Raw genomic sequence first — 23,732 nt, forward strand, 5'->3', positions numbered from 1 at the left:
CAAAGAGAAACGCCCGTGGGAAAGCTTGGGGAGTTGTCACGTGACTCTTCTCAAATCTAATATTACTATAAATATTCTTCAATCATTACCTCATGATTGTTACACTCTGAAGAGATAAGTGTCGATAACGTGGATTTTACATGGAAAGATGCTACAATAATCATTTAAATCACCTTTCTACAACAGGCACTCCAACACTGACACGGTCAGGTGGAAAAGCTCTGCCTCAACTGCACCTGTTGCCATGGAGTGAGGGGAAGGGCGGGATTTCCGGTTGGGCGGCGTTGCCATGGAGAGAGACGGAGGGTTGGGAGGTGATTTCCGACAGCGCCTGCGCACTTCGTTCTGGAGTCGTTCCCTGGGTTTGCAATAGTCGGGCTGCTATTGGCTCCTGTCGACTCGGACGTCATGATCATGAGAGCAGGTGTGATTGGACGTGGCTGATTTTATTGTCTGGCTCGGAGAGCAGGAGAATTCTGCTGAATTGATATCCTTCTGATTTTGCAGGGCTTGAAGGTACGCGCAGCTGATTTTACCGTGAATTCAACTGAATTTAGAAGGATATTTTTATAATCGCTCCCTGTGGGGTTGCGGTAGTGGTTAGGAGGTGTGGTGAAAGTGGCTAAAGTTGCAGTTTAGTGTGGCCTGCCCGCCGGCTGCTGGTAGGTCATCCATGAATTGAATATTCAAGTTCAGACTTTCCAATTCAAGCAATGGCGCGGCCGCTCGCAAACTTTCCGTTGCCAACCTCGGCGGCGGCGCGCTGCCCGTCTCCCGCGCCTACTCTTCCCTTATTGTTAAACTCCGCTCAGTCCGGCCCCATTCTCCCCAACGCGCTCGGCAAAAAAAGGGGATTTCACGGGAATGGCCCAGGCGCTGACTCCAGTCATGCGCAGTACAGCAATCTGCTGGGATCTGACTGGCGTCACGTGTGGGGGAGGGGGTAGTATTGTATAAACCGAATGTAACACAGCCAAGTGATCTACTGTAACATGGCCAAGTAATCTAATGTAACAGCCAAATTATCTAACAGAATTTAATATACACAATATATTGTAGTATAACACTAAAATAGCAAATATAAACACAATACTATAATATAATTTAAACTAATATAACAAAAATTCTATTCTGATATAAATGGAATATAAACTAACGGCACATTTAATCTAATATTGTACAACGTATTATATATAATGCAACACAATATGACATTCTAATGGTATAATCTCTTAACACAGTGTATTATAATATAATCTAATAACAGGACAATATTTTAATAACATATAACAGAGGACCGAATAAACATGACAAAATGCCAAAAGTATAACAGCAGAATGTAATCTAATATATAATTGCATAATATATTGATATATAAAACAGCATAATATATTGATATATAAAACAGCACAATATAACCCATTGTAAGAAATACAATGCAATAAAATATAATTTAGCCCAACACACTGCATCACAGTTTAACACCCAAAAGTGTAATTTAACACAATACAGTGTTGCATGGGGTGACATAATTTGCAATACATTGCAATTTAACAGACAATTCGATACAGTACAACACAGTTCAGAGCAACACTGAATTTGATGCTTCTGAACTCCCCTTTCATTCTCCAGCCCTGGCTTAATATTATTTATGCGCCTTGAGCATTGCAATTCTTAAAATTCTGAATTCTTAATAAATTAATCCTTCATTTCCAAGTTCTGTGCCAAAACCATTGCTTATAGTTTAAAGAAAATAATTGGTAATTACGATAACTAGTAACAGAAGATCTGCTATAAAATTGACAGCAGTTCTTTTACTTGTGGTAAAAACCATTTGAGTGAGGATAGAATAATATTTTGCACAATGAAAGAATGTTCGAGACATGAGAGGTTGAGTTTGTTAGGGGTGAGACCTGTTGTGATGTCACATTTTTCCCATCGTTTTCTCCTGCCTGGATAAAGGAAAACTTGTCTATCACTCCATTCAGTGTAGTGCTGGGCATGCACCTGTCTATTTTTGGAGCAGGGAGGCTTGATATGTGTCTTAGTAATCTAAGAACAGTGGCAAGAACTAATGCAGGTCCCCTTCTTGAACCTTTCTCCTGTCAGTGAAATGCTTCTTACATGGATTTGAATCGAACTTTGTATGGTTTCAAAACAATCCTGGATTACTGTGTAGGTGCTAAATACTGTTTGATGTATGTTCTAACTTGTTTCTCCTCTTCCCTCCCCCGCCCTGCCAGATTATTGGTGACCATGATGAGGGCATGGCTTTTTCTACTTCTAACTAATAGATACTGAAATTAATTGTTTTGTCCCAACATGACCTTTGCCCCGATCAGCTAACTCAGTAGAAATGGAAGGATCTTTCTCCTGTATATGCATAAACAACTTGCATTTATAGTGAGCCTTTGACGTAGTAAAATATCCCAAGGCGCTTCACAGGAGCATTATAAAACCAAATTTGATACCAAGTTATATAAAGAGACACTTGGACAGGTGACCAAAAGCTTACTCAAAGAAGTAGGTTTAAAGGCACATCTTAAAAGAGGAAAGAGAGGCAGAGAGATGTAGGAGGAATTCAGAAGCTAAGAGCCTAGGCAGCTGTAAGCTTGGCCGCAAATGGTGGGACAATTTAAAATCAGAGATGCACAGTGGGTCAGAATTGGAGGAGTGCAAAGATCTTGGTGGGTTGTAGGGCTGGAGGAAGTTAGAGATGGGGAGGGTCAAGGCAGTGGAGAAATTAGAAAACGAGGATGAGAATCTTATAATCGAGACATTGCCGGACCGGGAGCCGATATAGGTCAGTGAGCACAGGGTTGATAAATGAACAGGGCTTGGTGTCAGTTATGATTACTGTAATGTATTTATCCACATTTGTGCATATAGAGTAAGTTGGTGATATTTGTATAGCCATGTGGAGAATGGGGTTTAGATATGTTCTCTGAAGCTTCAGCTTTTATATTCTACTGATAATTTCAAGTCATCTTTTGCACTGAGAATTTGAATTATCTAATAATTTGAATTAATCTATGTAAATAACACAGCAAAGTGGGAATTTAGTGGTACAAATTTTGAATTGTCAGATCATTTGATAACTTGAATTGAACAATTTAAGATTAGGCTGAATATATATTTATAGCATCTGTAAATTGCTAAGTACCCTGTATTCAGATAGTTTGAATATATGATAGTGCAATAGAAATTGATGTATTTGTCTGTGTACTGCAGAATTAAGTACATAACTTTAATGGGGAACTTACACATTAAATTGTTAATATAATTGTATGAGTGTGTGTTGATGCTGAAGTTGCTTGGTTAATAAATTATTCAGTTTATTGAAGGATGATAGTACGGTTGTGAGGGCTTTAAACGAGCTTGGCAGGGGGATGGGAACCCAGGAGAATCCTCTGAGCTATTTAGGGTGGGTGAGAGCTCAGATGAACAGAACCCCAAGAAAGAATGCAAAAGGCAGGAGGCAACAGAGCAGAGTAGCACTGGGGTAAGTGTAAACCACAAGGTGATAGGAAAGGACAATATGTATGAATATAAAGGGGCTGCAGGAGGGGTCAAAACTAAAAATCATGGTTGAAAAACGAGTATTAAAACACTTTACCTGAACGCACGCAGCATTCGAAACAAAGTAAATGAGTTGACGGCACAAATCATTACAAATGGACATGATTTGGTGGCCATTACTGAAACGTGGTTGCAGGGTGGCCAAGACTGGGACTGTTGGACAGGCTAATGGGACTCAAGGTAGACAAGTCCCCATGACCTGATGAAATGCATCCCAGGGTATTAAAAGAGATGGCGGAAGTTATAGCAGATGCATTCGTTATAATCTACCAAAATTTTCTCTACTCTGGGGAGGTACCATCGGATTGGAAAGCAGCTAATGTAACGCCTCTGTTTAAAAAAGGGGGCAGACAAAAGGCAGGTAACTATCGGCCGGTTAGTTTAACATCTGTAGTGGGGAAAATACTTGAAACTATCATTAAGGAAGAAATAGTGGGACATCTGGATAGGAATAGTGCAATCAAGCAGACGCAGCATGGATTCATGAAGGGGAAATCATGTTTAACTAATTTACTGGAATTCTTTGAGGATATAATGAGCATGGTGGATAGAGGTGTACCGATGGATGTGGTGTATTTAGATTTCCAAAAGGCATTCGATAATGTGCCACACAAAAGGTTACTGCAGAAGATAAAGGTACACGGAGTCAGAGGAAATGTATTAGCATGGATAGAGAATTGGCTGGCTGGCAGAAAGCAGAGAGTCAGGATAAATGGGTCCTTTTCGGGTTGGAAATCGGTGGTTAGTGGTGTGCCACAGGGATCGGTGCTGGGACCACAACTGTTTACAATATGCATAGATGACCTGGAAGAGGGGACAGAGTGTAGTGTAACAAAATTTGCAGATGACACAAAGATTAGTGGGAAAGCGGGTTGTGTAGAGGACACAGAGGCTGCAGAGAGATTTAGATAGGTTAAGCGAATGGGCTAAGGTTTGGCAGATGGAATATAATGTCGGAAAATGTGAGGTCATCCACCTTGGGAAAAAAAAACCAGTAAAAGGGAATATTATTTGAATGGGGAGAAATTACAACATGCTGCGGTGCAGAGGGACCCCAAAAAGTTAGTTTGCAGGTGCAGCAGGTAATCAGGAAGGCGAATGGAATGTTGGCCTTCATTGCGAGAGGGATGGAGTACAAAAGCAAGGAGGTCCTGCTGCAACTGTACAGGGTATTGGTGAGGCCGCACCTGGAGTACTGCGTGCAGTTTTGGTCACCTTACTTAAGGAAGGATATACTAGCTTTGGAGGGGGTACAGAGACGATTCACTAGGCTGATTCCGGAGATGAGGGGGTTACCTTATGATGATAGATTGAGTAGACTGGGTCTTTACTCGTTGGAGTTCAGAAGGATGAGGGGTGATCTTATCGAAAAATTTAAATAATGAAAGGGATAGACAGGATAGAGGCAGAGACGTCGTTTCCACTGGTCGGGGAGACTAGAACTAGGGGGCACAGCCTCAAAATACGGGGGAGCCAATTTAAAACCGAGTTGAGAAGGAATTTCTTCTCCCAGAGGGTTGTGAATCTGTGGAATTCTCTGCCCAAGGAAGCAGTTGAGGCGAGCTCATTGAATATATTCAAATCACAGATAAATAGATTTTTAACCAATAAGGGTTATGGGGAGCGGGCGGGTAAGTGGAGCTGAGTCCACGGCCAGATCAGCCATGATCTTGTTGAATGGCGGAGCAGGCTCGAGGGGCTAGATGGCCTACTCCTGTTCCTAATTCTTATGTTCTTATTAATGTTGGGGAAGTCCAGAACCAGGGGTCACAGTCTAAGGATAAGTGGTAAGCCATTTAGGACCGAGATGAGGAGAGACTTCTTCACCCAGAGAGTGGTGAACCTGTGGAATTCTGTGCCACAGTAAGTTGTTGAGGCCAATTCTCTAAGTATATTCAAAAAGGAGTTAGATGTTGTCCTTACTACTAGGGGGATCAAGGGGTATGGCGAGAAAGCAGGAATGGGTTACTGAAGTTGCATGTTCAGCCATGAACTCATTGAATGGCGGTGCAGGCTCGAAGGGCCGAATGGCCTACTCCTGCACCTATTTTCTATGTTTCTATGATTTCAAGTTACTTACTTTCTGTTTTTTTCTTTAACCATTAAGAAATTATGCACTGATGGCAGAATATAAAGCCAGGTTAGCATTCATGTTGTGGTTTATGACCTCATCAGACATTTTGTTGTGGTTACAACCTTGTAACTTTTGAGACAGCTGTTTCAAATCCTGTAGGCACCTGTGGGAATATGTCGTAATAGGTTGAAAGTGCAGTTGCAACATTCAATAGATAACCGAAAGAGTGGTGTGTTTGCTTGCACTTCGCCGCTGTAATTGAGCAATAAAAATAAATTTGTCTGCTGAGCTATGGAAAATAGACTCTGCTCTTTTATTAAATTAAATGGCCTATCTTCAATTCCCCAGGAGAGTATGGGTGCAAATACACTGTTACTATTCAATCATACCTTTTACAATGTTGAAAATTACTCCTTTTGAAGAAACCAGTTGTATTTTTTGTATTTAAAAACCACTGGTTTCGCCTCCAGCTGAGGAACCGTGCAGTGCGAGGTGGAGCAGCAGTCTTGTCTTACAAAGTTATCCTCAATCGAATGTGACAGGAGGGTCGGGAGCCAATCAGAATGGGGGATTGTCCACAGGTATGATTGAATTGATGCGAGATGTGACCAGGTAAACATGATAGTGTTGTATAAGGAAATGTGTTATGGAGGGGTGGATGCAAGATAATCTGGGCTTGCATGGTCCATGCCAAGTCACCCAAAACTTGTAAACGTATAAAATAGATCTTATAATTGCACTACTCATATTGACGACTTGTATAAAACTGGAAATGTGGATATTAATGGAAGCTAGAAACTTGGAAAGTATTTCAGCTGACTAAAAAAGTTGACAAATCTTAATCATTAAAAGGTCTGTTGTGTTCTGTACAGAGTAACAAAAGACATAAGCCACCTTTCTGTTACCTTATGCTGCATTTACACAACTGCAATATCGTGACGAGGTTCTGTTTTACACTAACACAGATCTACACTACCGTGTTAGCATCAGTGCGAAGCTGGAAAATTTCATTTCATGTACCCTGTGCCGGCATCAATCACTCTTGGGCCAGATATAGCACAGCAAGATCGCAGAGGAAAGCTCCTATTCTCTGTACGATTAATGTGCCTTAACCCTAACCTCAGCAGAGCACCAACCATCCTGTTTGAGTGACATTGTCCATTAGTGCTAATTTGGAGGTAGTTTTATACATGAGGCCAACTATACTCACAGGGAACTGGATTGAGACTGCCCAAACTCATTTCACATAGGATCCTTGCAATGAGACTTTCATCCCAACTGTCTGGGCTGAACTAGAATCCGGTTCCCAGAAATTCCACTGCCTGACCCATGGCACCACCCAGTTCCCCCACAAAATGGAGCTTTATCAGACAATTTAGGTTCACCAGTTTACAGGACGTTCATAAACGCAACACAAGCAAAAGTAAATCAATTAATTGGGCCATATTGTTGTAAATGGGTCCACGGGATAAAGAGACATGGGTTTAGCAAGCCACACATCAACATCTTGGGGGGGCACCATTGACGAGAAACTTAATTGGATCAGCACATAAATACTGTGGCTACATGAGCAGGTCAGAGACTGGGTATTCCATGGCGAGTGACTCACTCCGGACTCTCTCAAGCCTTTCCACCACCTACAAGGCATAAGTCAGGATGTGTGTCAGAATGCTCTCCACTTGTCCAAATGAGTGCAGCTCCAACAATACTCAAGAAGTTTGACACCATGCAGGACAAAGTAGCTCGCTTGATCGGCACCCCATCCACCATTTTAAACATTCACTCCCTCCACTGTGGCTGCAGTGTTACTATCTACAAGATGCATTGCAGGAACTTGCAAAGGCTTCTTCAACAGCACCTCCCAAACCCGTGACCTCGACCACGGACAAGGACAAGGGCAGCAGGTGCATGAGAAAAACACCACCTCCCAAGTTCCCCTCATCACACACATCCTGACTTGGAAATATATCACCGTTCCTTCATTGTCATTGGATCAAAATCCTGGAACTTGCTACCAACCAGCACTGTGGTAGTATCTCTACTATCTTCTCTGGGGCAATTAGAGATGGTCACAAAATGCTAACCTTGCCAGCGACGCCCACATCCCGTGAATACATTTTAAAAAGTTCATATGACTTGACATATTTACGAAAGGACATACTTGCTTTGGAGACAGTTCAGAAAAGGTTCACTAGGTTGATTTTGGGGATGAGGGAGTTGACTTGTGAGGAAAAGTTGAGTCGGTTGGGCCTCTACACATTGGAATTCAGAAGAATGAGAGGTGATCTTATCGAAACGTATCAGATTATGAAGGGGCTTGACAAGGTGGATGCAGAGAGGATGTGTCTACTGATGGGGAGACTAGAACTAGAGGGCACGATCTTAGACTAAGGGGCTGCCCATTTAAAACAGAGATGAGGAGAAATTTCTTCTCTCAGAGGGTTGTAAATCTGTGGAATTCGCTGCCTCAGAGAGCTGTGGAAGCTGTGACATTGAATAAATTTAAGACAGAAATAGACAGTTTCTTAAATGATAAGGGGTTATGGGGAGCAGGCGGAGAAGTCGAGCTGAGTCCATGATCAGATCAGCCGTGATCTTATTGAATGTCGGAGCGGGCTCAAGGGGCTGTATGGCCTACTCCTGTTCCTATTTCTTATGTTCTTATGAAATGCACCCAAGGCATAGTCAATAAAGTTCCCACTTGAATTCTTGGGAAATCAGTGACAAAACGTAATGTTTTTTCCTGAAATTGACACTTTTGCTGGCCTCCCATTCTCCACAATCCATAAGCATTCGCTCATGCACAATTCTCCTGCCGTTATCCTCTCCTTCACGAAGTCCCCCCTATCACTTGTCACCCCTATCCTTGCTGACTTACTTTGGCACGCAGTGCCCTACTGCCTCCAATTTGAAATTCTCATTCTTGTGTGTAAATTTATTGATAGCCCTGCCCCATCATATCTTTGAAAACTCTTCCAGATGTATAACCTCCCCACCCCCACCCCTCCTCCTTATCTCTGGCTTTGTGCATTCCCCTTCACCTCACCATTGGCAGCCGTGCCTTCAGCATCTAGATCCTAATCTCTAGACTTTCCTTCCTATACGCCGCTCCTCTTTCATGTTTATCCTTGAAACCCATCTGTTCCCCCTGCTAATATTGCATTCTTTGGCTCAACGTCCATTTTTGTCTGATTATGCCTCTGTGATATGTCTTTCGATATTTTTCTATCAAAGATGCTATACATGTGTAATATATATATATATTTATATGTGTGTGTGTGTGTTGTGATTGAAGGAAAGTGGGATAAAGGGATATGGGAACAGGGTATGCACATGGTATAAGGACTACTCTTCTCATGGAGGATAAATACCAATATGGACTGGTTGGGCTGAATGGTCTGCTTCCATGTTATAGTACCCGTGTAATTCCATATCTTCACCCCGATGTTGCATCCTGATCACTCCCAGCCCTGCTCCTGGCTGCTCATTCCCGGCCCGTTGCATGCTGTTTCCAAACTCTTCACTCTGCTGCTGCTTTTCCGGCTACTCTAGGCCCCACTCTCCCTTTAAATGTGCTGAATTTAAAAAGAAAGAAAGACTTACATTTATATAGCACCTTTCACGACCTCGGAACATCCCAAAGCGCTTTACAGCCAATGAAGTACTTTTGAAGTGTAGTCACTGTTGTAATAAAAGAAACAATATTATAACTGCTGCCCAACTTCCCCTTTTTGCCAAGGAACAGAGTGAGAGAGATTGGAGGGCCAGGCACAGAGAGCAAATAGGAGAGATGGGCAAGAGAGGGATTTAGGAGATGGGGTGAGATTGGGTGTAGAGGGATAGAATGAAAGTGGAGAGGGAAAGAGAGTTAAGGGGACATGATGAGATAGTGAGATTGGGGGGAGGTAAAGACATTGTGGATGACACAGATTGGTGAGAGGTTGGAGAGAAATAAAGACAGACACCAAGTGGTAATAGTGATGGGGTGAGGTGTGGCAATTGCCATGGGAGATCTACAAGTTGCATTAACGAATTACAAATGCTCTTTTTACTGGAAAAACCACTACACTACCAGTATTGGGCGGGTGGGGGAGGGAGCGGAAAGAGACATAGGAACAGGAGTTGGCCATTCAGCATCTCGAGCCTGTTCTGCTATTCAATTAGATCATGGCTAATCTCTAACCTAACTCAATTTACACAACATGGTGCGGTGCCCAGAACAGAACTCAGTACTCTAAGTGAGGGGGAGCAAAGTGTGTATCCATAATTTGTGAAGCTAAACTATTCAGAAACAGAAACCCAGAAAAAGAAGATTTCGAAAAAGAAAGCCAGACTATGCAGAAATGACTTTGTAGTGGAAAACATATTAGTTGTTTGCTGCTATTGACTAAACATTGGCTTGTAATTTGCGGTCCGTGATCTGTGACGAAAACTTTGGTTTCTTGATGTGTAATTAATTGTGGTGCTGTAAATAGGGGCTTCAGAGCGGAATGCAGCAGTGATGTCATCAAGCTGTCGAAGCAGTGAATCACATTGAAGAATTCGCACAGACATCAAACCAGGAAATGAAAAGCACTGATATTCTGCTCTTTCAAAAAAATTGTTACAGAGAGCAAAATAAAGATTAGGACATACACATGGGTTTAAGGTAGAAGCTGAAACCATAAACAAACTGAAATTGTAATTTTTATCATAATGGAGACATTCCACAAATATAAAAATTAGTTTTTCAGGGCCAAAATGGTTGTTTAGCAGTCAATACACTGTTGAAACCCCTATTCCAACAAAGCTTAACATTTAATGGGATGTTTAACTGCGATATTCAGGCAGAACAGCTCAAGTTTTCGTTAGTTCTACTGATTTCACTGTTTACTGGTTGTGGTGGTGTCCCCAACCACTAAACAGTGCAGCCTGTGTCAGAGTAGTGCTAACTGACTGCAACGTCAGGATTTCCGCATTTACATGCTCATGCACTAAATCCTGAACTTATGGTCAGTTTCAGAATGGTAATCATGGCGAACGCTGACAGCTTGCCATGAGGGCGCTGAGCACATCGAGTCACAACGCCGAGAGCATGCAGAAATCAAGCGCAGGCAGTGGAAAGAGCGTGCGGCAAACCAGTCCCACCCACCCCTTCCCTTAACCGCCCCACCTGTGACAAAGTCTGTGGCTCTCGTATTGGCCTGTTCAGTCACCAAAGAACTCACTTCAGGAGTGGAAGCAAGTCTTCCTCGATTCTGAGGGACTGCCTATGATGATGATGATGATGATTACCCATCATACACTTCAGGTCAATAAGTCAAATTACACTAGTGGAGGACAGGGTCTTGCAGCCTGATTTGCTTGTGACATGGTGAGTTCTTTCTCCCACATACACATGCTGTACAGGATTTCAATACATTGAAATGTTAAAATGGTTAAAAGTTCTAATATTACAGCGTAATCAAAGGGAAAATCTAGCACTTCTAGTTCATTTAAGATTTTTTTCCTCCCCAATGATATTTTCCTTTTGATTTTGATTTTGAAATGGGAGCTTGCTGTCCCCAATAACCGGCAAGTCAATGGGCTCAAGTTTCGGCTTGAGTTGCTGCTATTTTTTTGGAGCAACTAGTTTAGAATGGAGTATCTTAGAAATTTCAATTCTTGGCATTTAATTTGCTCCAATTCTAGTGAGTTAGAATAGTTTCGTTTTAGAACAGTTTTCTTTCAAAAGGAGGCGTTACCAGCCACTTACGCCTGTTTTGCAAGTTTAGGCAGCGACAACTTACTCCAAACTAACTTAGAATGGAGTAAGTGTAGATTTTTGTACACGCAGAAAAACCTTGCCTACACTTAATAAATTAGGCGCAGGGACCGAGAGATAATGGGGGGGGGGGGGGAAGGGAAGTTAGAGTGAAGTTAGGGGATTTTACAAGCATTAAACACTTCACTTTTATAAATAAAGAGCCATCATCAATAATAAATAAATTAATAAATCAACCAATAAATCAATAAAAAAAAAATAAAAAAAAATAAATCAATCAATAAATAAAAATTTTTAAAGTTTCTACTCACCTACTGCAGCACCGGGAGCCCTCCAACAGCCTGCTGGGACAGGGCCCCCCCCCCCCCCCCCAGGAGATGCCGGGTGGGCGGGCCCCGCCGCACCGAGGACTTCGGGCGGGGCCCGCCCCCAGCAAATGCCAGACCGCCGCCCAAGACTTCAGATGGGCCCCGCCGCTGACGAGGACACCACTTCGGGTGGGGCCCGCCCTCAGTAGATGCTGGACTGCCGCCGAGGACTTCGGGCGGGGCCCGCCTCCAGCGAGATGCCGGGCGGGCTGCCGCGGAAGAGGCAAGTACTGTCAGGTCACTCGGCCCAGGATAGGGGCAATGTCCCTTCGGTCAGGGATAGGATCATCGCCTGGAGACAGGACGCGCTGGGAGGGCCAGGAGCTACTGCGCACGCGCACAGCCACCACTGTGCACGCGCGCAGCTGCCGGCACTGTTTTTGGCGCAGGGCTGTAGCTCCGCCCCCAGCAGCTCCTGCTGCGCCGCGCCGAGCTGGAAACGAGTCTACAGATGTCGGAGAATTGCGAAGTAAGTATTCGGCGCAATTTCTGTTCTACAAATTAGGCGGGCTTCTCCGATGTGCACCATTCTAGCGGGGGTCCGAAACTTGAGCCCAATGTAACTGCCGCTAGGTCCTAGTGGTAAGCAGAATTCACGAGAATCAAACTCACTCGCGCCTTCATCTTATTGAAGAGTAAGTAGAGATTGTAAACTTTGCTCAAGGTTGAAGAGGACGCTGAGGTTGCCAACAGTCTGATTGAGCCTGAGACAGTGGCCAGGGAGAGGGATGGAGTCACTGTTGAAGGTGAGGCCCAGAAATGATGGCTATTATTCCTGCTTAGAATTTTTCACATCTCTGCGAGAGAGACTGATTAGTTTGCGGATAAATCATGAATCCATAAGAGAATTATCAAAAGACATAATCAATTAATTCCCTGCTAAATCACTAGTTTGGCCCATAAGAATGCGTTAGGAGCAGGGACCCTAGAATTCCTGATTCCTCACATATCAAATTTTGCCTCAATCACAACTAAATTTTGCAGCATTTTGTGTACCAACTAAATTGCATTAGCGGTGGCTCAGTGGTCACGCACTCACATCTGTCTGAGGTGTGTTCATTACCCACTCCAGAGACATGAGCACAGAATCTAGGCTGGCACTCCAGTGCAATACTAAGGGAGGGGGACACTGTCGGAGGGCCTGTCTTTCAGATGAGACGCGAAACTGATTCTGCCCTCTCGAGGGCACTATTTCAAAGAAGAGCAGTGGTGTTCTGGCCAATATTTATCCCTCAACCAACATCACTAAAACTGATTGCTATTCATGGGCCTTTGCTATGAGCAAACTGACTGCTGCGTTTCCTACAATATTACAGTACACTTCAAAAGTACTTCATTGGTTATAAAGGGCTTTGGGAAGTCCTAAGTTTGTGAAAGGTGCTATATGAATGCAAGACTTTAGCATGACAATAAGACTTGTGTCTTTTAATGCCTTTATTAAAGTTATTACTTCAGCCGTTCCCAAACGCCTGGGCTTGGACTTTATATTTTTGTCTTGGCCAGTGACTGATGCTTTGTGGAAAATTGTCATAGTGCACATGCTCCAATAATAGGATCCAAGCTTGAACTGTGTGCACAATTTCCCACAAAGCTTCAGTAGCATTCAGGGTAGCAAGTCAAGAGAGAAGAAAGAAATTCCAAAGATTTACAACCCTTTTGAGTGAAGAAATTTGTCCTCATCTCAGTCCTAAATGGCCAATCCCATATCCTGAGACTGACCCCTAGTTCTAAATTCTCCAGCCAGGGGAAACAGCCTCTACCCTGTCAAGCCCTCTCAGAATCTTGTATGTTTCAATTAGATCACCTCTCATTCTTCTAAACTCGAGAGAATATAGGTCCATTCTACTCAATCTTTGCTCATAGGACAGCACCCTCATCCCAGGAGTTAATCTAGTGAACCTTTGTTGCACCCCATCAAAGGCAAGTATATCCTTTCTTGGGTAGGGAACTCTTTGTGTCCTCCTCGCAGCAAGTGAAGCAATTTCATTGCTCGTCAGCTGTACAAATATTCCCCAACCATCTGTAAAGTCATTGCCATTTTTTAAGAACTACTTGCCTCTTGTTGCAAGGTAACTAGGCTGGCAACAATGCCCATATGTTGAGTGTTGCCATTTGCCTGGTGCACAAAATGCTGCAATATAAGTGGGTCATAAAATACCTGCACATCCAACCTCATGTTGAGACAACCATTGTATGGGATTCAGCTTTTAACATTTGACATGTTCGACTGAGAGCAGAAAATTAAACTCTGTCTAATTCGGGAAACAGTTGCAAATTTTTTGGACTCCAGGCACTTTGAAAAATGTCCTGTTGTTTTTTTAACAAGTTTAGAATATACATCCTGTCCTCCCCAGTCATCACATCAGCATTTAGCTGTTTTGGTAATCACTATTAAATTTGAGCTGCCAAAAATGCAACCATGGTGCTTGATTTAAGATAGATAGTCAATAATACGTGTTGCAGAAGAACTTATGTTCAGTACCGCCACTAGTTGGGTAAAATGCCCTCTGATTTTATTGGGGGTTCTTCAATTCTTAATTTTGAAACTTTTCTCTGGAATTTCAGTTTCTTTTTGAAGATTCGGCTGGGTATAAATAGAGAAGAAAGGAATACAGCTACTTGCAGGTGAACATAAGAAAGATTCAGTGCTGCAAAATAAGCACCTACACCTACCTGCATTTCGGTCTTTGAAATGACCCTGTAAGATTGTAGCATTCAAATGCTTCAGGTGTTTGTTTGAAATTTCACACTACTATTTTAGAAGAGGCGTTTACCTTCTTAAAATAAATGGATTAATGCTTCTGCTAAAATAGCAGGGAGATGAATTTCAGATGCACTTGGTATGCAAGTGTCCCACAGTACATGGTCACAGCCCTGATATCTCTTCGCAAAAACAGAAAATGCTGGAAACACTTAGAGGGTCAGGCAGCATCTGTGGAGAGAACTGACAAATTTACATTTCCAATTTGCCAATGAACATTTAAAAAGGAGAAAATAAAGGGAAGAGGCATGCACGCATGCACACATCTACCTGCATTATACTGGTTTTAGGATCTTTATTTTTTCCAAAATGTTTTATTTAAAACATGCATTGGAAAATATAAGGACAAATGGCAAAGATTTAAAATTCTTAAACGTTTTACAATTTAAGAATAAAATCTTCTGATGGGTGACGTAGGGATTTGCAGTAAAGATGTCTCAGGAGAATTGTTTTTGAGTTCGATTGAGCTGGTGCTGAAGGCGAGATGGACACAATGGAAAGATGGATTTAGCTGAGACACAAAGGCAAGAAAGATTGAGGAATGCAAGACCAGACAAAAGAAACACACTGCAGACAGACCAAGAATTATAGTGACACGAGAAATCTAGTGGCTGCCAGAGAGAAAGCAATATAATTTTATTTGAAGTCTGACTTTTGACGTTCTAGAGAGGAGGTGAGAATGCTACTGACTCCATGTGTTTTTCAAAGCATAGAACCATATCTTGTAAGATTGAATAAACCAAAAAAAGAACTTGCCAATTTACAGACGGTGAAAAATATGTGAAAACTTAAGATGCCTTTAAAACCTTGGTAAATACGGAGGGAAAGATTTTTTTTGAAACAGAAGAACCCTGTATGTCTCAGGAGGCAGTGCTGTAATACAAAGCAGATGGCCCACGTGTCTGAAGTCAGAGAGCACCACCATGTGAGGTGGTTTTACTTAGAATTTAAAGCACAGAAACTGGCTATTCAGCCCAACTGGTCTATGCTGGTGGTGTTGCTCCATGTGGGCCTCCTCCATCCTTACTTCATTTAACCATATCGATATAATCAGGGTTTCACACACTGCCCTACAAGGCAAAGTGCCAAGAATATACTGCCGCCAGCACCACCTGCTGTTAGATCTCCCATTTTATTTTGACCATAGGTGGACTGAGATCTCAGCCATCCGTACAGGCTAGCATTGTGATTTTGCCCACCCCCAACAATGGAATGGGTCAGAATGGCAAAATCTTCCTCAGGTGAGCATAAACAGAATAAATAAAGTGCTGTGGGATTACGGTTGTATTGGAGAAGTAGCTCTGCTGTAAGATAGGATTAGTAGTTGTAATTCTGTATTGGGATCAAACGAGCAGCAAAAACTACCCAGTTGTGCCTCAATAGTGGTGCTGTGCAGGCTGCCAAGTTTCCATTTGCAGTTGTGTTGGTGGTTGCTGGAGAAAACTTGCATAACTAGCTTTTGTTTTCCTCTAGATTCAATTGAACACATTGTCTAGTATTTTGCAAGATAGATACAGACGAGAAGAACCTGGTCTACCTTCGCTCTTTCATCTGGGGGAAAAAATTTAGTCTCCCCATTGGATCAGCCAAGTGATTTTAAATAGATTCCAGTGTTTTGCCCAGCCATCTAGGCCATAAACTCTGAAATTCTCTACCTAAATCTTTCCACCGCCACATCTTTCTCCTTTAAAATGCTCCTTAAAACCTACCAAGCTTTTGGTCATAATGTCTCCTCCTTTGGCTTGATGTCAATTTTTGTCCGATTATGCTCCTGTGAAGCACCTTGGGAAGTCTTACTATGTTGAACGTGCTCTATAAATGCAAACAGTTGTTGTTGATGCCGTGTTTCAGATTTACATTTCCAATGCTGACCAGAGGGCACCTAGAATTCTATGGCACTTCAAAACCACATTTTGCAAGTGTGTGAATTATAGATTCTGTGGTAACTGTCCAGGGTTTTAGGATATCTCGGTCGCAAAAGTATTTTTAAAAATAAGGTGTAAAATCATAAAGAAAATTGGGCATTCTAAACTGTAATAAGGCAGTTTTATGTGCTTGCCCTTTGAGTCCCCATATACAGTATTGGTCATCACTTAACACCTACCTGTCTCATCTGCCTTATCACCAACAGATAAGTGGCAAATAATCAGTACCTGCTGCACCCAATATCTGATGTGCTGACACCAAATGGTGTCGTTTGACACCGATCATCTAATCTCATTGATCGACAATTTGTTAATCCCGACTTTTTGCACAACTTGCACACTTGACCAGCTAAACTTGACTCAAAATTTGTACAAAACCAGCTGATTGAAGCTGCTTCAATGTAGGCTTTGTCCATCTGACTGTAACCTGAAATTATGTTATTCTGATTTACTGAGACTGACAGCCAGGATGACCTGTTATTGCTGGGTCTTCCTAGCTACCAGCCCTAGCGAGTCCCGGCAAGTTTACTTTCAGGTTCCAGCTAGCTGCATAACGCCCAGGCATCAAATGCTGTCATCAAGCATGGATAATTTGTACAATAGAAAAGCAGTGTAAGGAACTGAGATAAATGAGATTAAAAATCCCCATGCATTTTATATCATGCACACTTGAGTTGTAGAAGGTGTGAAATGCATGGGGATGAACGACCTGTAAAGTGATGAACCTTCAAAAAATTTGCTGTCAGCTGAGACCATTCGGACTCAGAACAGTCAGCGTTTCAATGTCTGATTTCAGTACGATTGTAAAAGGGAAAACTAGGTAAGAAAAAAATGGGGGTGGTAAGTATATCACAAGAAATCACATGGAAATTTCCACAACTGTGCATTCGTGGCATAATTAGGGCCCTGCCGAAGTAACTATTAGGTCAACTCTTTTCTGGGTATAAAGCCAAGATTTGCCCATCTTTCCTCATAATTCAGTGGCTCTTCTCTGCACTGCCTTTAATGTCTCCCTTGTATCTTAGTGACTAAGGTGTTCAATGTGTTGTTTGATCAAAGCATAGTAGAGTTTTAGTATGCCATCCTCTAACTTGTATTTTACTGGTTTGGTTATATAGTTCAGTTTCTCTTTAGTTTGTTCTCTGCCCACTTGATATTTTACTCCTTTTATAGGTCCTGACTGGGCCCTTGGAATCCTTTCCCACCCCATTGTCAGGTCATGGGAACAACACCACCCCCAAATTCCCCAGCAAGTCACATACCATTCTGACATAGAAATAGAACATAAGAATTAAGAGCAGGTGTAGGCCATTCGGCCCCTCGAGCCTGCTCCACCATTTAGTGATATCATGGCTGATCTTCTCCCTCAACTCCACTTTCCTGCACTATCCCCATATCCCTTGATTCCCTTAATATCCAAAAGTCTATCAATCTCTCCCTTGAATATACTCAAAAGACTGAACCACCACAGCCCTCTCGGGTAGAGAATTCTAAAGATTCCCCATCCTTTGAATGAAGTAGTTTCTCCTCATCTCAGTCCTAAATGGCTGACTCATTGGGCCCAAGTTTCCACATGATTCGCGCCTGATTTTTAGGAGCAACTGGTAGAGAACGGACTATTTTAGAAATCGCAATTCTCCACATTTTTTTTTCTGCAGTTCTAGTCAGGTAGAACAGTTCTAGTTTAGAACAGAATTTTTTCTTCAAAAGGGGGCGTGTCCGGCCACTGACGCCTGATTTGAAAGTTTCCACAGTGAAAACGTTCTCCAAACTAAAGTAGAATGGAGCCAGTGAAGATTTTTGTAGAACTGAAAAAACCTGTTCTACACATTTAAAAAATCAGGCGCAGGTTACAAATTAGGCGTCCAGAACGAGGTGGGGGGGGGGAGGGAACTCATTAAATTAGACAATAAATCCTTATTTATACTTCTACAAATATTATACAAATAAATCCAACCTGAATAAACATTTATAAGCCAAGAAAAGATTAAATAAACCATCTTCCTACCTGTGTGAAAGTGCTTCAGCCAGGGAGAATTCTGCAGCCGTTCGTGCCGCTGAGCGGGAGTGGGGGTGGGGGGGGGGAAAGCCGTTCGTGTCGCTGAGCGAGAGGGGGAGGGGGGAGGGGGGAGAGAGAGAGAGGGGGGGGGGGGAAGAGAGGGGGGGGGAAGAGAGAGAGAGAGAGGGGGGGGGAAGAGAGAGAGAGAGAGGGGGGGGGAAGAGAGAGAGAGAGAGAGAGGGGGGGGAAGAGAGAGGGAGGGAGAGGGAGAGAGGAGGGGGGGGAGGAGAGAGAGATAGAGAGAGAGGTGGGGGAGGGAGGGGCGGAACGGGGATCGGGTCTGGTCGGTGGGGGGGGGGGGGGGAGAGCGGGTGTCGGGTCGGGTCTGGTTGGCGGGGGGGGGGGGGGGAGCAGGAGCTGGCCGTGGGAGGAGCCTTATTCACGCAGCCCCAGTGAGGCCATTCAGTCGGGGCTGCGTGCTTCGGGCCCCTCCCACACCGTTCGGCGCCTGGAGCTACTGCACTTGCGTGCCGACTGTAGCGCGCATGTGCAGAGGTCCCGGCACTGTTTTCAGCGCCGGGACCTGGCTCCGCCCCCCCCCCCCCCCACAGCTCGTGCTGGCTGCGCCGAGGGCCAGAGGACCTGTAAGTAGGTGGAAAATACCGAGGATTTTTTTAGGCGCGAAAAACGGGCGCCCAGCTCGGAGGGGCACCCGTTTTATTTCTTGTGGAAACTTGGGCCCCTTATTTCTGAGACTGTGACCCCTGGTTCTAGACTCCTCAGCTAGAGGAAGCATCCTCCCTGCATCTACCCTGTCGAGCCCCGTAAGAATTGTGCAAGTTTCAATGAGATCACCTAAATTCTCGAGACTCTAGGTTTAGTCTATAAAATCTCCCCATATAAGACAATCCCCCCATCTCAGGAATCAGTCTGGTGAACCTTTGTTGCATTCCCTCAATGGCAAGTATATCCTTCCTTGGGTAAGGAGACCAAAACTGTATACAATACTCCCAAGTGCAATTTCACCAGGGCCCTATATAATTTGCAGTAAGACGTCTTTACTCTTGTACTCGAATCCGATTGTAATAAAGGCCAACATACCATTTGCTTTCTTAATTGCTTGCTGTCATCATCATAGGCAGTCCCTCGGAATCGAGGAAGACTTGCTTCCAGGCTAAAAGTGAGTTCTCGAGTGGCTATACAGTCCAATGCGGGAATTACAGTCTATGTCACACGTGGGGAAGACAGTGGTTGAAGGAAAGGGTGGGTGGGGAGTCTGGTTTGCCGCACGGTCCTTCCACTGTCTGCGCTTGTTTTCTGCATGCTCTCGGCGACGATATTCACGGTGCTCAGCGCCCTCCCGGATGCTCTTCCTTCACTTTGGGCGATCTTGGGCCAGGGATTCCCAGGTGCCGTTGGGGATGTTGTACTTTATCAAGGAGGCTTTGAGGGTGTCATTGAAACGTTTCCTCTGCCACCTGGGGCTCGCTTGCTGTGTCGGAGCTGCGAGTAGAGCGCTTGCTGTACCTGCATGTTAACTTTCAGTAATTCGTGTACAAGGACACCAAGGTCTCTCTGAATATCAACATTTCCCAACCTCTCTCCATTTAAAAACAATACTCTGCATTTCTATTTTTTCTACCAAAGTGGATAACTTCACATTTATTCACATTATATTCCATTTGCCATATTCTTGCCCACTCACATAGCCTGTCTATATAACTTTGAAGTCTCTTTGCAGCCCCCTCACAACTTGCATTCCCACCTAGCGTTGTATCATCAGCAAACTTGGATATACTGTATTACACTCAGTCCTCTCATCCAAATCATTGATATAGATTGTGAATAGCTGAGGCCCAAGCACCGATCCTTGCGGCACCCGACTAGTTACAGGTTGCCAACCCGAAAATGACTGGTTTATTCCTACTCTCTGTTTTCTGTATGTTAACCAATCCTCAATCCATGCTAATATATTACCCCCAATCCCACATCTACTGTTCCTTCTTTGCAGGTTCAAAAGCCTGGAATTCCCTACCTAACACCATGTGGGAGCACCATGGCTCTGATGTCTGCCATTGATTCAAGGCTGTGGCCCACATCTCAGGGCCACTAAGGATGGACAATAAATGCAGCATTTTCCACATCCCAAGAACAAATTAAATAAATTTAATAGTCATATTTGACAATATTGACTTCTGGACCTAGATTGTTGATATGAATTAAAAACCGTACGAGTCCCAACACCGATCCCTGGGGTACTTCATTCAGCACTTCCACTGCACCTGGCATTATTCCACCAGCAAATAGGCATTGCTTCCCACTCTTCAATCCTTTCCGTCTATTAGTTTGAATCCCCACCACTTTAAACTTTAAACAGTAACCCTTGCTACATAAATTTGTCAAAGGCTTTTTTGAAGTCTAGGTACACCACTTTGGAAGGCTTTCCAAAGCTCACTTACAATCTGATTTCCTCAAGAGGTCAAGGAGGTTGGTAAAGCAGGATATTCTAATTCTGAATCTGTGTTGGCTGCAGTATACTGAGTTATTTTACAAGTAATCCTCAAATTTATTTCTATTAATGGATTTGATTATCTTACCGAGTATTGATGTGACGTTTATTTCAAAATGGGTACATTTGCTAGCTTATTTGCAGCAGCACCTCAGCAGTCATTGACTGCCTTATAACAATTCTCACTAATCTCATCCCTTATAATGTTCATCTGTAGGGATGTATTTTTTGTGATTCCTTTTTGCTTGTTTAGAAACCTCAATGGAATATATCTTTAAGTCATTCATCCCTTTTTGATATTTTTGGTGGCATGGCAGGAATGTTTGCTTGTATCTTTAGTTTAATCTAAATTTGCTAATCGTAGGTAAATATCAATCCTGCTTGGCTCAGCGATATGAACTTGTGGGAGTTCCATTTGCCCTGGACTCAGGTACTCAGTAATCGCCTCTGCCCCCCCCCCCCCCTCGTACCCTCCTTCTACCCCTAGCCCCCCGATTTGCTTAGCTTCTTCACTCACTCCCTTGAAGTTGAACATTTTATTTTATCCATTCTTGGGATGTGGCCATCACTGGCAAGGCTAGCCTTTATTGCCCATCGCTAGCTTTCCTGAGAAGATGGTGGTGGATTGCCTTCTTGAACCACTGCAGCATGTGTGGTATTCTTTGTAGTGTTTTTTTTCGATCAGACTGAGTATTCAAAAAGGTTTGCTCGGCGACTTCAGAGAGCAATTAAGAATCAACCACGTTGGTATGGGACTGGAGTCACATATTGGCCAGATTGGGTAAGGATACCAGGTTTCCTTCCTGAAAGGACATTATTGAACCAGTAGGGCTTTTACAACAATTAGACAGCTTCATGGTCACTTTTACTGACACCAGCTTTTTATATTTCCAGATTAAAAAAAAACTGAATTCAAATTCTCAAACTGCCATGGTGGGATTTGAACTCGCGGTCTCTAGATTATTAGTCTTGGCCTCTGTATTACTAGCTCAGTAACATTTAAAATTGTGCATCTGGCTGCCGATCATGTCAAACTCAATTATTCTGTGGTTCTATCCCCCAAGGCGGTCGTGACTTCAATTCCCTGGATGTTATCTACGTCATTTACCAAGTCAGATGTGCACTGCGTTTCAAGGCTTCCCTGATGCATTGGGTCAGGAAGCAGTCGTGCATTACATTGACTAACTCAGACTCTGAGTCGCTTGAGCATTCTTCATTTATATTGGCTGATTGTATTCATGCACCATAGAAGAAACACGTCTTGCGCTTTTATCCTGAAATGGAGGTCTGTGGCTTACCCCGAGCAGCTTTACAAGTTAAAAGTAATCAATTTTAACAGATGCGTATCTCTCCACAAACTACAGGATCTCACTTATTTAACCTTGCAGTTGTCCCTGACAAATGGCTATTTTTCAAAAATGACGTTGGACCCACATGCTAATTGTGCTGAATCAGATATCTTTTCAGGATTGTGGAGTGCAGCCTGTGTATCAGTTGAAGAAAACTGAGCTGAAAAAAAAAGCTGCTTGTGCAGTGGTTTTAAAAAAAATCTTCTTTCCTACCTTATTTCTAACAGATTTCTTTGGATGTGGTATCTGCCAGATCTATGCTGTTTATACCTTGGGCAGACTTGGTAACCACTGGTTTTAAATAATTTTAGATAAAAATACAACTATTCGAAATAAAAAAATATGCGACCTTTATATTGAGATTGCTGTGCTTGGACCTCACAAGGCCAGCAATAAAAAGGGGGTTGTTAGTCTCACCTGGAATATTGTGTGCAATTGTGGTCTCCTTACCGAAGAAAAGATGTACTTGCCATTGAGGGAGTGCAGCGAAGGTTCACTCGACTGATTCCTGGGATAGCAGCACTGTCGGATGAGGAGAGATTGTGTCGACTAGGCCTGTATTCACTAGAGTTTAGAAGAATGAGAGGGGATCTGATTGAAATGTATAAAATTCCTACTGGGTTGGATAGACTGGATGAGGGGAGGATGTTTTCTCCAGCTGGGAAGTCTAGAACAAGGGGTCACAGTCTCAGGATATGGGATAGAAAATTTAGGACCGAGATGAGAAATTTTTTCACTCAGAGGGTGGTGAACCTGTGGAATTATCTGCCACAGAAGGCTGTTGAGGCCAAGTCACTGAATATATTTACGAGGGAGGTAGATAGATTTCTATAAATAAGCGGCATCAAAAGGTATGGGGAAAAAGGGAGAATATTGGGGTCAAGTTTCGGAATGCACCTAGAACGGCTCAGCCACGCCTGATTTCCGCGCTCAAAACCGCACCGAAAACTTACCTTGGTATTCTCCCCTCTATCAGGTCGACCCAGGCCCTTGGCGCAGCGCAGCACAAGCTGTGGGGGGCAGAGCCAGGTCCCGGCGCAGAAAACAGTGCCGGGACCTCTGCACAGGCGCGCTAGAGTGTGCGCGCATGTGCAGTAGCTCCAGGCGCCCGAGCTATGTGGGAGGGGCCCGAAGCACGCAACCCCGAGCCCTGGCTGAATGGGCTCACTGAGGCGGTGAAGATCGGCTAGACCTCCCTCATCTTCAGTTCCTGCTCCGGCTCTCTCCCGCCTCCCCCTCTCCCCAACTCCTGGTCCCGGTCCCGGTCCGGCTCTCTCCCACACCCGCCCCCCCCCGCCCCCGTCTCTACATGTTCGACGGGGCCCGCCCGCCCAACATCTTGCTGGAGGCGGGCCCGCCCGAAATCTTCGGCCCTCTCCGCTCTCCCCCCTCCCTCCCTCTCTCTCTATGCCCTCTCTCTGCACA

The 23,732-nt window shown here is 43.7% G+C and overlaps 1 protein-coding gene across 5 annotated transcripts in view; it reads left to right on the forward strand.

Moving 5' to 3' along the window:
* The first annotated feature begins 429 nt into the window (after positions 1-429).
* The window catches only part of hdx (highly divergent homeobox), a 214,732-nt gene continuing 191,429 nt past the window's right edge, over positions 430-23,732 (forward strand). For 4 of the 5 annotated variants that reach the window (XR_011593623.1, XM_070883100.1, XM_070883101.1 and 1 more), the window contains exons 1-2: positions 430-516; positions 6,124-6,234. Coding sequence is in view for 3 of the 5 variants with exons in the window: in XM_070883100.1 (XP_070739201.1) it covers positions 6,217-6,234 (18 nt within the window). In the remaining 2 variants the exon portion in view is untranslated. The remainder of the gene's footprint in view (positions 517-6,123; positions 6,235-23,732) is intronic. The other variant, XM_070883104.1, reaches the window with a different exon arrangement.

The sequence above is a fragment of the Pristiophorus japonicus genome, chromosome 6 (genome assembly GCF_044704955.1).
Source record: "Pristiophorus japonicus isolate sPriJap1 chromosome 6, sPriJap1.hap1, whole genome shotgun sequence".
Lineage (NCBI taxonomy): Eukaryota > Metazoa > Chordata > Chondrichthyes > Pristiophoridae > Pristiophorus > Pristiophorus japonicus.